This window comes from Hypanus sabinus, chromosome 24 (assembly GCF_030144855.1).
Source record: "Hypanus sabinus isolate sHypSab1 chromosome 24, sHypSab1.hap1, whole genome shotgun sequence".
NCBI classification, from domain to species: domain Eukaryota; kingdom Metazoa; phylum Chordata; class Chondrichthyes; order Myliobatiformes; family Dasyatidae; genus Hypanus; species Hypanus sabinus.
Window position 1 is genome coordinate 7,452,065 of NC_082729.1, and position 15,371 is coordinate 7,467,435.

A 15,371-nucleotide genomic window follows, 5' to 3' on the forward strand; every position below is an offset into this window, starting at 1 on the left:
TGGTATGCCACACAAACGTCTTACAAGTTTCTAAAAAAGTATGGTGGAGAGCATTCTGACTGGATGCATCACAGGCTGATATGGAGACACCAAAGAGGCTGCAGAGGGTTGTAGGCTCAGACAGATCCATCATGACCTCAACCCTCCTCATCACTGAGGACATCAACAAGAGGTGGTGCCTCGATAAGATGGCATTGATCATTAAGGACCCTCACCAGCCAGGACACAACCTCTTCTTATTATTACCATACAGGAGCCTGAAGACCCCTCTTTTCATTACTACCATCAGGGAGGAGGTACAGGAGCCTGAAGACCCCTCTTCTCATTACTACCATCAGGGAGGAGGTACAAGAGTCTGAAGACCCCTCTTCTCATTACTACCATCAGGGAGGAGGGACAGGAGCCTGAAGACCCCTCTTCTCATTACTACCATCAGGGAGGAGGTACAGGAGCCTGAAGACCCCTCTTCTCATTACTACCATCAGGGAGGAGGTACAGGAGTCTGAAGACCCCTCTTCTCATTACTACCATCAGGGAGGAGGGACAGGAGCCTGAAGACCCCTCTTCTCATTACTACCATCAGGGAGGAGGGACAGGAGCCTGAAGACCCCTCTTCTCATTGCTACCATCAGGGAGGAGGTACAGGAGCCTGAAGACCCCTCTTCTCGTTGCTACCATCAGGGAGGAGGTACAGGAGCCTGAAGACCCCTCTTCTCATTGCTACCATCAGGGAGGAGGTACAGGAGCCTGAAGACCCCTCTTCTCATTACTACCATTAGGGAGGAGGTACAGGAGCCTGAAGACCAACATTCTACATTTCAGAAACAGCTTCTTCCCCTCCACCATCACATTTGTGAATGGTCCATGAACCCATCAAAACTACCTTGTTGCATTATTCTTATAGAGTCATAAAAGACTAGGGCATAGAAACAGGCCCTTCTGCCCATTCAGTCCTTGCTGAACCATTTAAGCCACCTACTCCCATTGACCTGCACCCGGACCATAGCTCTCATACCCCTCCCATCCATGTAACCCATCCATATTCTCTTAAGCATTGAAATTGAAATCACTGGCACCTCTTTCATGCTCCTTACACTATTTATTTATTTCTGCAGTTGCTAGATTTTTATGTATCGCTGCCGCTAATCAACAAATTTCGCATCGTACGTCAGTGATAATAATGCTGATTGAAGCCTGAAACAAAACGCACAGACTCGAGCCCGCTGGTAGAAGATTAGAAAGAGATTGGATAAAAAGCATAAAATCCTGAGCAGCAGGATCTGGAACTCACTCCCTGGAAGGATCATGGAGACAGACACTCCTGCTACCTTGCAGAGACCCCTGGACGAGCACTTTATTTACTTACTTATTTATATTGATTGAGGTACAGTCTGGAAGGGGCCCTGTCAGGCCTTTCAAGCTACGCTGCCCAGCAATTCCCCCGGATTTAATCTTAGCCTAAATCGCGGGACAATTTACAATGACCAGTTAACCTACCAGCTGGTGGGTCTTTGTACTGTGTGGGAGGAAACCAGAGCACTGTTGTCACGGGGAGAATGTACAGCGGTGGGAATTGAACCTGGCTCATTTGTACTGTAAAGCGTCGTGAACCGGATCGCTTGTACCGTCAAGCGTTATGCTAACCACTGCACTACCTAACGCGCCAGCTTCAGCTGCAGAGCTAAAGCTGGTGGGTTACGCTCCAAGAGCAGGGAAGGGACATTAACCTAACATTTTGTTTTGGCTTCCTTCCACCCATGGCGGAATAGCGTCACTCTCCGATGCAGACTTCTGTGCTGTCCTCTTCCGAAGGGAATAAAGGTTATTTTTCCCAACGTTCCAACATTTATTTCTTCTTTTCTCACATGGAATCCATGAATATTATTGGCTCATAAGCTGGAGAGGCAATGAGATCAGGAGGACGATGGCTCCTAATGGGGACTCCTTTGCTTGCATCTTCGGAAACAGCTCTATTTCTATCTTTGTTATCTCTCTGTCTTTTCAAGGTTCTTTTGAAGACCCTGACCTGGAGTTACACGCTGACTTTGGTCCTTTGCGGAAATGGGACCCGCTCTCGGGGCCTCGCGACCGGCCGCTTGTCAATATGCCAGGGATGCGGCCTGGAAGACTACCGCACCTTCAGAGTGCCGGATTTCCATGGCTCTCGAGGCGGGCGGATTCAGGGCCGGTGCTGCTGCCTGATGCATCGTGGGATGCGGACGATCGTAAGCAGTGAGCTGGCTGTTGGCTGTGTGCCCAGGGACCCGAGTTCTTTGGGCACAGAGCTCGGAAGAATCGACACAACAGGCTTTTAACACCATAAATCAGCAAGTTGCTTTGTTATATCTCCCCTCTCGCTGTGAAACGGGGACACCTCTTTTTCCCTTATTAGGGAGAGAGAGAGATCCTGTGGTATGTCAAATACCGGTGAACGAGTAGTTTTTGGGGTACTGCAAGTCTGTGTCTTTTTTAATGTTTGGGTGGGGGGGTGCCGATGTTTTTTTGCTGGTTGGGGGGGTTGTTGCTTTGCTGCTGCTTATGCATGGGAGGGGGAGCTGGGGGGGCTCTGGGGGGGTTTTAACGTTTAACTGTCAATCATTCTTTGAGGCACTCCTCTGTTTTTGTGGATGTTTGTGAAAAAGAAGAATTTCAGGATGTATATTGTGTACATTTCTCGGACATTAAATGTAGCTTTGAAACCTATTGGGATTTGACCTCCTACCGCCAGGCTTGAGGAACCGCAGCATAAGAAGCAGAAATGTCGGGCTTCTTCTCCCGGGCTTTTAGACTTCTGCACACCCTGAGCACCCCCTCCCCACCCCCTGCACTCCCCAACTCTCAGGCACACTCTCATCCGGCACTGGTCACTTCTCATCATTTATTGCTGCCGTTTCACATATTTATACGGTTGCTTGTTTTATTATGCTAGTGTCAGTAACATTATACTTTGCGCTTTATATCAACCTGTCAATCTTCAGGTTCGGGTAGATGGAGCTCGTCAGCCTGGGAAGGCAGTCCATCTAAGAGAGGGAAAACTCTGATTTCAAACCTCCGCTGTCTTGCGGCCATACCCACTCATGGGAGAGGCTTCGGGAGTAAATCCTGGGGACAAATCTGGAGCTGGAGTCCCTAAGGCAGTCCGACGTTGCCTTCAACCTCGTTCCGGCAACTCCTGTGACGTCACTGGTGCCAAGCTGTATCGGCCCTTGCCCTTCCCTTGGACAACATCGGTGTCATTGAGAGGGGAGACTTGCAGCTTGGGCAACTGCCAGTCTTCCATACAACCTTGCCCAGGCCTGCGCCCTGGAAGCCATTCCAGGCGCAGATTCATGGTCTCACAAGACTAACGTATGCCACCAATCTTCAGGCCATGTCACTCAGGGATTGGTGCTAATATTATTTTGTGACTGTATGGGCTGGATCATAACTATGTGTGGTGTGTGTGACTATATGTACTGTGCCTTGCTCCTTGGCTCCAGAGGAATGTTTTGTTTAGCTGGATACATGCATATGGTTGAATGACAATAATCTTGAACTTGAACTTGTGAACTATGTGAATTATAGACAGGAGAGTGAATTCAGATATTTGCACAGCACCAGAGAAGTATTTACAGTACCGTGCAAAAGCCTTAGGCACATATATACAGTATAGCACAGTACTGTATTTGTCAACCTGGAGTGGAGAGCGAGTGTGTACATCTGGCAGGAGCAAAGGATGCTTGAAATGGTGAGGGTGGAGCGCCACAGGAAGGGTGTGGGGCAGAAGGCAGAGAAAGAATGCTGGGGCAGTGAGTGTGGTGTGGGTGCAGACACACCCAGCCTTGAGATGCTGGGCAAGGTCATTTGATTCTAAAAAATTGGGTTATTGGTCATTACAGAATGTCTCTCTGGTGCTTCCCACTCCCTCCCCTCTCCCTTCCGCTTTTCCCAACCATGATTCCCCTCTCCCTGCCCCCTTCCCACTCTCAGTCCACAATAGAGACCCATATCAGAATCAGGTTTATCATCACTCACGTATGTCACGAAATTTGCTTTTTGTTTTGCGACAGCAATACAGCGCAATACATAAAATTACTATAGTGCAGTACAAAAGTCTTAGACACCTTGGCTATATATATATATGTGCCGAGAACTTTTGCACAGTGCTGTATCACTGGAATTCCCACCCCTAAGCCCACGAAGCAGAGAAGTTTGAAACCTTACCAGCTTTGCGGCTCTTCTGTGACGGCTTGCAGCCCAGCACCTCCACCTTCAGAGCTACTCTTTCGTACCACTGCTGCGGAATGATGCGAATGTACCGCGCCACGATGGACGGGATAAAGTTATTGCGAACCAGCTGATGGTTGTTCATGTTTCCTTGAAAAATCTTTGCAGGAAGATAAAATTAGGGAACCAAGTTAGTCCTTCTGGTATTTAAAAGGGTTCAAATACTTTGAAGAGACTTTGAGACAAGCACTTGGATAAGCGCAGAAAGGTATGGGCCTAGTGCAGTCAATGGGGTTAGCGTACAAAGGGGAAAACAAGAGGTCAGTATGAAAATGATGGGCTAAAAGGCCCATTCCTGTGCTGTATTTCCCAAAAATATACCTGTTCCACGCCTCTATATTAATTCCCAATGAAGAGCAAAGGAGTACTCACCCGGTCCAGCCCATTCCATTAGTCATCATCATCATTATGTGCCATGTCATATGACATCATCATGATGTGCCATGTCGTATGACATGGGCAATCATGGTCAATGAACATGATTGTGCTTGTTAAAGTTTTCTACAGAAGTGCTTTGCCATTGCCTTCTTCTGGGCAGTATCTACACGACAGGTGACCCCAGCCATTATGGAGCCATAGAGTCATAGAAAAGCGCAGTGCAGAAACAGGCCCTTTGGCCCATCTAATCTGTGCTGAACCACTTAAATTGCCTACTCCCATCGACCAGCATCAGGATCATAGCCCTCCATACCCATAGAGAGAGTGCAGAGACAATTTACTAGGACAGGGGTGGGCAAACTTTTTGACTTGTGGGCCACAAAGGGTTCTAAAATTTGACAGAGGGGCCAGACCAGGAGCAGATGGACGGAGTGTTTTGGTAATACACCTCATAAGAGAAAATAAAATATCATGGGATATGTAGAAAACATGTGCTTTAATTTCAATTGAAAATGAACAAATGCATTACAACAAAATATCTGTCTTTGAAGTCCCATGGTATTTAGCTATTTATTGAAATGACTTTTAAAACACTGAAAATTAAATGAATAAAATACAGCTTTTTTAATAGTAACAGTTATTATTTTAAAGCACTGAAAATTCTGTTATCCTTCAAGATATTATCATCATCACTCTCCTCCTGACTGTCATTATTTCAAAAACGGTAGGAGATGCAGGTCTACTTGTCCTGCTCCTTCTTTTTCAATTGTCCCCTGTGCCAAAACTCAACAATGACCAGCACAAAGACAGAACACTGACAGCGCGCCAGTATGCGGAGCACGTTATTTGATCTGGAGCGCATTTTTTATTTTGAGAACGTACGTGCACCTGCGCACTACTCATGTCCATCACTTAACAGAAATGACATGTAACATGTAAGGTTTATTGAAAAAAATATTTTCAAATGCATTTTTTACATAACACAACGAAGAAACTTATTTTTAATTTCAGTGGGAACAGTGTAACAGTGTTGTTGGTCTCCCTTTTTTGCCAGCGCATCAAAGTCTGGATTTAGTTTTGTTGTGGCGATTCTCAGGATGGATCTGAGGTGTTGGTCAGTTAACTTGGATCTGTGGCTGGCTTTGTTGATGTTCATGATGCTGAACGCCTGTTCACACAAATAGGTCGAGCCGAACAAAGAGTAAAGCGCAAATGTGGAGTAATACACTGCACCTCAACAAAGGTCAATGTGTAGCGGTGTGCTACATGCAGCGCTAAAATTACGACACGGAGTCGGTAACTGCAGTCAAAGAAAAAAACTTTATTTGAAATCCCCAGCCTCACTTTTAAGCCTCCCTCAACCTGCCCCCCGTGGCGCAGAGGCTCCAAAGCTCTGTGCTCGCAAACCCCTGCAGGCTATCTCCCTTAGCCGGAACGTTGGCTAATTGTGAGCCGGTTGGGATGTGCCAGGAAATGGGTCGCCACAAATGTATATAGAGTGCGTCATCTATTGGGAAAACGCCAGAATTGCGGGGAAAAAAAGTTAACAAGGTTTATTAATATAATTTCATCAAGTTCTGCGGGCCGGATTAAAAAGCTTAACTGGCCGCATATGGCCCGCGGGCCGTAGTTTGCCCATGCCTGTACTAGGATGTTACCTGGGTTTCAGCACTTAAGTTACAGAGAAAGGTTGAACAAGTTAGGTCTCTATTCATTGGAGCGTAGAAGGTTGCGGGGGGATTTGATCGAGGTATTTAAAATTTTGAGAGGGATAGATAGAGTTGACGTGAATAGGCTGTTTCCATTGAGAGTAGGGAAGATTCAAACGAGAGGACATGATTTGAGAGTTAGGGGGCAGAAGTTTAAGGGAAACACGAGGGGGTATTTCTTTACTCAGAGAGTGATAGCTGTGTGGAATGAGCTTCCTGTAGAAGTAGTAGAGGCCAGTTCAGTTGTGTCATTTAAGGTAAAATTGGATAGGTATATGGACAGGAAAGGAGTGGAGGGTTATGGGCTGAATGCGGGTAGGTGGGGCTAGGTGAGATTAAGAGTTCAGCACGGACTAGGAGGGCCGAGATGGCCTGTTTCCGTGCTGTGATTGTTATATGGTTATACCCCTACGATCCACGTACCTATCCAAACTTCTAAATTTCAAAATCGAGCTTATGTGCACCACTTGTGCTGGCAGCTCATTCCACACGCACACAATCTTCTGAGTGAAGAAGTTTCCCCTCATGTTCCCCTTAAACTTTTCACCTTTCACCCTTAACCCAGGACCTCTGGTTGTTGACCCACCCAACCTCAGTGGAAAAAGCCTGCTTGCATTTACCCTATTGATATCCCTCATAATTTTGTATACCTCTATCAAATCTCCCCTCAATCTTCTAAATTCCAAGGAATAAAGTCCTAATCTAATCAATCTTGCCTTATATCTCAGGTCTTCCTGACCTGGCAATATCCTTGTAAATTTTCTTTGTACTTTTTCAATCTCTCCTGTACGTAGGTGACCAAAACAGCACACGATACTCCAAATCAGGCCTCACCAATGTTTTATACAACTGCAAAATAACATCCCATCTTCTGTATTCAATACATTGACTTATAAAAGTCAATCTGCCAAAACCTTTCTTTACAACTATCTACCTGTGATGCCACTTTCAACAAATTAAGGACCTGTATTCCCAGATTCTTTTGTTCTACCACACTCCTCAGTGACCTACCGTTCACTGTGTAAGACCCAGCTGTATTGCTCATCGCAGTTCCAAATGGACATCCCTCTATTCTGAGGCTGTGTCCTCTGGTCCCGCCACAGGAAACATCCTCTCCACCTCCACTCTATTGAGGCCTTTCAATGTTTGATAGATTTCAATGAGATGTGTGATGAACAAGTGTAAAGACTATGACTGCTTTGGAGTAGCAGACAAGTTCAGAGTCGGAGATGATGGCGATCCCAAGCTATCTCATTATATATTCCAAAATCCGAAACTTGAAACTCTTCCAGCCTCAAACATAAGGGGTATTCAACCTGTACTTCCAAATCCCCTCAGCCATGTCGATCCTGCTGACTGTGTGGGAGACCAGCCACCACTAGTTACTCTAGTTTCCTTACATATCCCAAAGGTATGTTGGCTGATTACTGCAAATTTCCCCTATTGTGCAGGAGAGGGGTAAAATTAGGGGTTGGGGCAGATGGGAAAGTGGTGAGGATAATGTGTGCTGGGATAGAATTAGTGTATAATTGGGTGGATGATGGTTGGCATTCACTAAGTGGGCTGAAGGATTTGTTTCAATACTGCATCTATCTGTGGGACAATTTACAATGACCAACTAACCGACTAACTGGGGAGGTCTTTGGACTGTGGGAGGAAACAAGAGCACCTGGAGGAAACCCACGCAGTCACAGGGAGAACGTACAAACTCCTTAAAAGCAGCGGTGGGAAATGAACTCGGGTCACTGGTAGCGTAGAGTGCTGTGCTAACCACTACACTACCATGTCTGCCCCGATTAAATTCAGTTAAGACACACCTTGTCTTCCTTGCTGTTCTTGCACCTGTACACTCTCCAATTTCCTCCATCCTTACTGTGGGAAATCTTGTATGTCTTCACATAAAAGTTATATCCATTGTTGGTGCTGCCCTTGGTCACAATTCCTGGAAGAGGAGAAGATGTAGAGAAATGCTCAGTCACACAGAGAACACAATAGTTGGAGATAGAAAATCTATCAATGAGGGTTTCATCAGAGGGTAAGTTACAGCCGAGTCGCAGTGGGCCTTGAGCCAAGGTGGAAATGAGTTTGTCAGCTGGGGTCAAGTTGAAAACAGCACCAAGTACGTCAGTGATATTAAACCTGGTTCTGACACAGTAACAAGCATTTCCCATAAACTGAAATAAGTCCCTGTCAAAACTTCCTCAGTTTCACAACTCTCACTTTGGCTCCTGAACAAAAGGGGATAATTACACTCTGTCGCCCCATCATTGAAATGTTCCCACAACCAATGATCTCACTTTAAAGGACTCTTTACCTCATTATCTCAAGTTCTCATTATTTATTACTATTCATTTATATTTGCATTTACACAGTTTGTTGTCTTCTGCACTCTGGTTGATCTTTCATTGATCCTGTTATAGTTACTATTCTATAGATTTGCTGAGTATGCCCGCAGGAAAATGAATCTCAGGGTTGTATATGGTGACATGTATGTACTTTGTTAATGACATTTACTTTGAAACTTGGGTAAAAACAGTGGATGAAGTAGGCTCAGAAGTTGAGAAGAGGTCCAAGGTAGTCACGTGGTTGAAACGACTGTCAACTGCAGCAAACTGGAAGTCTGGACCTCTTTTTGACCTTAAAGCAGCATCAGTTGGGGTGGTGGGGTGGAGATACGCCTCTGCCAAAGGAGGTGTAAGGTGCTCCTTCCCTCCACTAGCCTGCAGGTCACCTTTGGGCAAGGTGTAGCACCTGCTTAGTTTGGAGAAGAGAAAGGATAAGAGGGCATCCAGAATGGGAAATGTATAAAAGAGAATTATGAGGAGAAATTGATGTTACCAGGTTGGAGACTACCCAGCCAATAATGTGCTTTGGAAGATGTAATGGCTCTCGCTGACGATCAACACCGGTGCACCTCAGGGATGTGTGATTAATCCACTGCTGTATTCTCTCTATACCATGACCACATGGCCAGGCACAGCTCAAATGCCATCCATAAATTTGCTGATGATACAACCATTGTTGGGAGAACCTCAGATGGAGATGAGAGGGCGTACAAGCGTGAGATATACCAGCCAGTTAAGTGGTGCTGCATCAACAACCTTGCATTCAACGTCAGTTCAGATCACTTTGTAGAAAATTTTAACCGAAAGAGTCTTTTTCTGTTGGTCAGTGTCAAAAAAGTCAAATTAAATCCACTGTGATTCAACGTTGTAAAACAATAAAATGTGAAAATTTCTAAGGGGGGGGGGGTGAATACTTTTTATAGGCACTGTAAATACTTACCGTATTTATTTATTTTCCCTCTCTGTTATCATGTATTGCATTGCACTGCTGCGACAAAGTTAACAATTCTCATGCCATGTGCCAGTGATATTAAACCTGATTCTGATTCATTTGACCGACCTGTGATGTTCTTCCGTTCTCCCAAGTCTATCTGCAGCCACTCTTCGTTACTGCGAGAGCTGGCGGCCCAGGCCCAGGGCGGTCCTTTACTGCTGGTCCGGGCTTTGTCAGGAGACCAGAAGGTCACCTCTCCAATGCTGTTCCTCTCCGCCCAGAAGGATGAGGCGGTAAAGTGCCTGCTGTCCAGAGCATTACTGCAATCTACGGGGAGACAGAGAGATGATAACTGAGATGTTATGCAGTGTTGCTCGGTGTTGGATTCTCATCAGGGGTAGCCTCTTTCCAAATTCCTTCCAATTTGTGGAGATCTCCTTTTCAACTGCGGCAGTGACAGAGCGGTGAAAGCAACATCGTTTTCTCCACCCACTCACCCACCCCACCGCACCTTTATCATGTACCTGGGCATAGCGGTTAGCACAACGCTTTACAGTGCCAGAGGCCCGGGGTTCAATTCCTGCCGCTGCCTGTGAGGAGTTTGTACCCTCTCCCCGTGACCGTGTGGGTCTGACATTTTATAGGTTAATTGTCCCGTGATTAGGCTAAGCTTAAATTGGGGGATGGCTGGGACGCGTGGCTCTATTCCAATCTGGAGCCGGGTAGATCGGATGGGGATAGACACAGAGACAGAGATAATCAATCAATGTTTATAAGCTATTTCGTGTAGGTATTTATATTTATTGTGTGTATTTTTTTAAACTATTGCGTTCTTTATCTCACAAACTAGAAAAAAATCTGCAGATGCTGGAAATCCAAGCAACATGCCCAAAATGCTGGAGGAACTAGCAGGTCAGGTAGCATCTGTGGGAAAAAAAAGTTGACATTTTGGGCCGAGACCCTTCGGCAGGACGGAAGGTTCTTTATCTTATTGTGTTTTCTTGTGCTGCGTTAGACCCTGAGTAACTGTTATTTCATTCTCCTCAGCACTTGAGTACTGGAATTGATATTAAGCAGTCTTGAATCTGATTGGCAGAAGTGCCCGATGAGGTTTGCTAGTTGAGAATTCCAGAGAGATACATAGTCAAAATGCTGGTGGAACGCAGCAGGCCAGGCAGCATCTATAGGAAGAAGCACAGTCAACGTTTCAGGCCGAGACCCTTTGTCAGCACTGCAGATTTCCTTGTGTTTGCGAGATACATTGTAATAAGGACTATGGCCAACTGAGTTTGTGTTGTCCACCATCGTCCCACAGTGATAAAGGTTACAGATAAAGATGAGCTTTATTTGTCACTTGTACTGTACATCAAAACATCCAATGAACTGTGTCTGTTGTGTCATGACCAACACGTTACCGCACTGAAGCCCAGAGACCAATGATCGACTCCGTCTCTCGCGGATTTCACCCATTGGAAAGCCGAGGAAGATTGAAATCACCGAGGCACGAGCGGAGGGTGAGTGGGTGTTCAGCGCCGTCTACCAGCCCCTTGTTTACTGTTGTCCATGTGGGGACTCTGAGTGTGACAGTCTCTCTCACTCGCTGCTCCTGAAGCAGGGTCCCCTGTGTTTTAATTTTCTGATTCTGATTAATTTTCATTCTCTCTCTCCCTCTCCCCACCCCTCAACCCCTCTGCCTCGATGCTGTTGGAGGATGGTGCCAGAGTTCTGGGCCTTGGGTAAGGTTTAATCGATGCCATTTGTGGATTGGACTCTGTAGTTCACATTACGATGTGTTTCTGGTTTCTGGTCGCTCCTTCTTCTGTCGCTATTTTGGGCGACTTTGAATCAGGGCGGCCTACAGATAACGAACACTGAGCTGAACTGAATATGCCTGGACTCCTTCAATTTTGTGTTTTATAGTCTGTGTTTTCCATTCTTTTTTTTTGTTGCTATTTGCGTCATTTGGTTTTTTTTTGCCCATGGTGTGTGTGGTTTGATGGTTTTCTTTGAACGGGTTCTAGGGTTTTTCTTTGTTTTGTGGATGTCTGTGGGACGATGAATCTCAGGGTTGAACACTGTAAATATTGATAATGAATGTGCTTTGAATCTTTGATTCGTTGAACCCAGGTCTCTGTGCTCTGAGGCAGTGGCTTGATTTGATGTGCCACTATACCACCCATTTGGTCTTCATCATCACGATGGGCTGTGATGTATGACATCATCATTATGTCACATGACCTAGGCGATCAGAGTCTTTTCATGACCGTGATTGGTGACGGCAAATTTTTCTACAGAAGTGGTTTGCCATTGCCTTCTTCTGGGCAGTGTCTTTACCATATGGGTGACCCCAGCCATTATCAATACTCTTCAGAGATTATCTGCCTGGTGTCAGTGGTCTCAGAACTAGGGCTTGTGATATGCACCAGCTGCTCACATGACCATCCAGCATTTGCTCCCATGGCTTTTCATGGCCCTGATTGGGGAGGAAACCCATGCGGTCATGGGGAGAATGTACAAACTTCTTACAGGCAGTGGCAGGAATTGAACCCAAGTCACTGGTACCATAAAACATTGTGCTAACCACTATGCTAGCGTACTGCCATGTTCCCGTCTCCACCTACAGATGATTCCAGCTCCCATCCCACCGACATTAGTTGAGGCCAGTCCGGGATGAGCAGTGAATTGCAGAGTTTCCGTTACTGTCCACAGCCTGAGAGAAGTAAATCACAGTAATGACATGTCTGTTTATTTACCTTTGTTAATCTTGATGCGTTTCTCAGACAAGGGACCCCTGGAAGAAAATGGACAGTGCTTCAGGTTATCAATGGAAAAGAAAGCTGATCAACTCACCTAGTTAACACTAACTTAATCAGAGGACCACAACCTTGTCGTAGGGTTTGGAGGCTTGCGTGCCTCAGTAACCCGGAGAGTGAAGTTGGCTGGAGTCAGGGCTTTATGCTTCAGCTCTTGGTAGGGTCACCCATGCCACAGAGGTCAAACGGTAGAGGCCAGACCAAGAATGGACCACCTGTCCTTCAGGTTTGGGATTTCAGCTCAGGGTTAACAACCCTGACTGGTAAAACAAAATTGTTATGGAAACAGCAATGAAGAATCTTTCAACATCTGACTGTGGTATTCCTGAGTCTCCATCCGGGACTTGCATGACTGACTGTAGTGAAAACTGAGAGGAAGCGACTGACATGATGAAGGAAGCCCTGAACACCATCAGAGACGGAGGACCTTCATTGCTGCCCTAAACACCAACGGCTTAACAGACAGTAAGCAATCATGTTACAATGATGAATTAACCTACTAACTCGTGCACCTTTGGAGTGTAGGTGGACACCAGAGCAGTCAGAGGAAACCCACGTGCACACGGGAAGGGACGTACAAACTCCTTGTAGGCAGCGCCATTTTGAACTCCGAACTCCGCCTGCCTGAGCTGTATTAGCATCATTCTAACCGCTATGTCACCATGGCGCCCAACCTCTGCTGTGGAAATGGCCTCTTAACCTCCAGTATCCGGACTAGACTCAGGAGCAGGCAGTAACAAATCTTGTTATCCTAACAACTGAACCCCAAGATGTTTTAGAGATTAGCTTTACCTGTCACACGCACATCGAAACATACAATGAAATACATATTTTGCATCAACGACCAACAGAATCTGAGGAAGTGTTTGGCAGCTGCCAAGTGTTGCTATGCTTCCTGTAGCAATACAGCATGCCCGCAACCAGAGCACCTGGAGGGCACGAGGAGAGCGTACAAACTCCTTACAGACAACAGTGGGAATTGAAACCTGATCCACCAACCAAGGGTTGTGTTAAGCTAAACACTATGCTACCGTGCTACCCACCATAACCTTGTGACCATTTATGTCTATGACACTGGGGAGCATGCAAATAGTCACAATGTCACAGACACGTGTCCTTCTCTTCAACTCACCCATTTCCTTTTGCTTTTTGACAGCCACCTCACACCGTTTTGTCCATTGCCATTTCTTCCTGATCTGTAGTAATGAGTTCAAGGGGAGGGGCACAGTAGCCATGTTAGGCAGGAACATGGTATAGTAATTGCCAAATCCTGAAAAGGCCCACAACTGTGAAATGTCCTTTGGGGAATCCACCATTGCTTGAATTTTCTCAGCACACTAGTGTAATCCTTGCATGCAATGTGGTGTCCAAGTAAGTGATGCTTGGTTTAAATAATCCACACTTGTTGCACCTTGCTCTTCTGAGCCCATAGTCGCACTGTCTTTTTCACACTGTTTGAGATTTTGGAGGGATTCCATGTGATCCTCACAGGAAACAAATATGTTATCCAAGAAATACTGGGTGGCCAGACAGCCTTACAGCACCTGGTCTATAGTTTTCTGCAAGAGTGCAGGTGCAAATGCTACTCCAAAAATAAGCCTATTACAGCGAAAAAGCCCTCTGTGAATGTTTATGGTGAAAAACTCTTTGGACTCTTCTTCCATCTCCATCTGTAGGTAGGCCTCAGTGAAGTCCACTTCACTGAAGTGTTTTCCTCCAGAAAGCTTTGCAAAGATATCTTCTATCCCAGGCAGAGGGTATTGATCTACTTTCAGTGCTGGGTTGATGGTGACGTTAAAATCACCACAGATCTGAACAAACCCATTCTTCTTGGCTACTGGGACTACTGGCATTGCCCACGGGCTCCACTCAACCTTGGACTGAATTCCTTCAGCCTCCATACAATCTAGCTCACTGGCTACTTTATCACATTTAGTATAAGGAACCAGACAGGGTTTGTAAAACTCGGCTGTGGCCTTTTCATTTAACAATATTTTACCCTTGATATGTTTGAATTTTCCAATGCCATCCTTGAGCACTGCTGTGGTGTCATCCAGTACCTTTCTTAATTCACTTCCAATTGACTCTATAGCAGGGGATGTGACATGCAAACATGGATGGATCTCCAATCAAGCTGTAGTTGTCTCAGCCAATCCTGGTCCCCACAATATCAGCCCTCCTGATTTTACCACATACAAATGCAAAGTGGTTTCTTTGTTATTGTATTTCGCTGTTACAAATCTCATTCCCACAGGAGTAATCTTTCTCCAGTTTAAGTTCTTAATTGGATATCTGCAGGCTTCAGTTCAGTACCTTTAAAATGTTATTTAAACTCATTTTGTGGAATTACTGAAACAGCTGAGCCAGTGTCCAATTTCATTTAAATTAATTTGCTGTTCAGTTCTGGCGTAATCAATATTGCATGTCTATTGTTAGCTTTTAGATTGTAAATCTCAAGGCTACCCAGTCCTGTGTTAGTCTCATCATTATCAGACACCTTTAAACTTGCATTGGTCTGGTGTTATGTGGAGCCCTTTCCACAACAGTAACACAATTTGTTCAGCCAAGCCGGTTTCAGTATGGAGGTTGCAGTTTTATTCACACTCACTTTCATTCTTAACTGGAACTTGATTGCATCTGTCTGCTGTTTCCATTGATGCAGCAATTTCAATTGCTCCCTTAAACACAAGTTGTGTGTCAATTAGGAGCCGTTTTTGAAAGCTTTCATGTAAGATTCCACAAACTAAATGATCTCTCAGGGCATCATTACACCCATTACGGAGCTGACAATGCTCAGACAACTTCTTCGATTGAGCCACTTACACTGAAATTGACTCCCCTTACTTCTGGTTATGAAACCTAAAGCATTCTGCAATCAACAATGGCTTTCGTTCTAAATGTTCCTGCATTACTTTCATGATATCAG

The 15,371-nt window shown here is 45.4% G+C and overlaps 1 protein-coding gene across 1 annotated transcript in view; it reads right to left on the reverse strand.

Annotated features, from left to right (window-relative positions):
- Nucleotides 1-15,371, reverse strand: part of si:dkey-34d22.1 (discoidin, CUB and LCCL domain-containing protein 1) — a 149,925-nt gene that overhangs the window by 22,556 nt on the left and 111,998 nt on the right. Inside the window, exons 7-10 of the mRNA XM_059949557.1 lie at nucleotides 12,386-12,423; nucleotides 9,759-9,959; nucleotides 8,171-8,295; nucleotides 4,204-4,366 (exon numbers count right to left, since the gene is read on the reverse strand). Of these exons, the coding sequence (XP_059805540.1) occupies nucleotides 4,204-4,366; nucleotides 8,171-8,295; nucleotides 9,759-9,959; nucleotides 12,386-12,423 (527 nt within the window). The remainder of the gene's footprint in view (nucleotides 1-4,203; nucleotides 4,367-8,170; nucleotides 8,296-9,758; nucleotides 9,960-12,385; nucleotides 12,424-15,371) is intronic.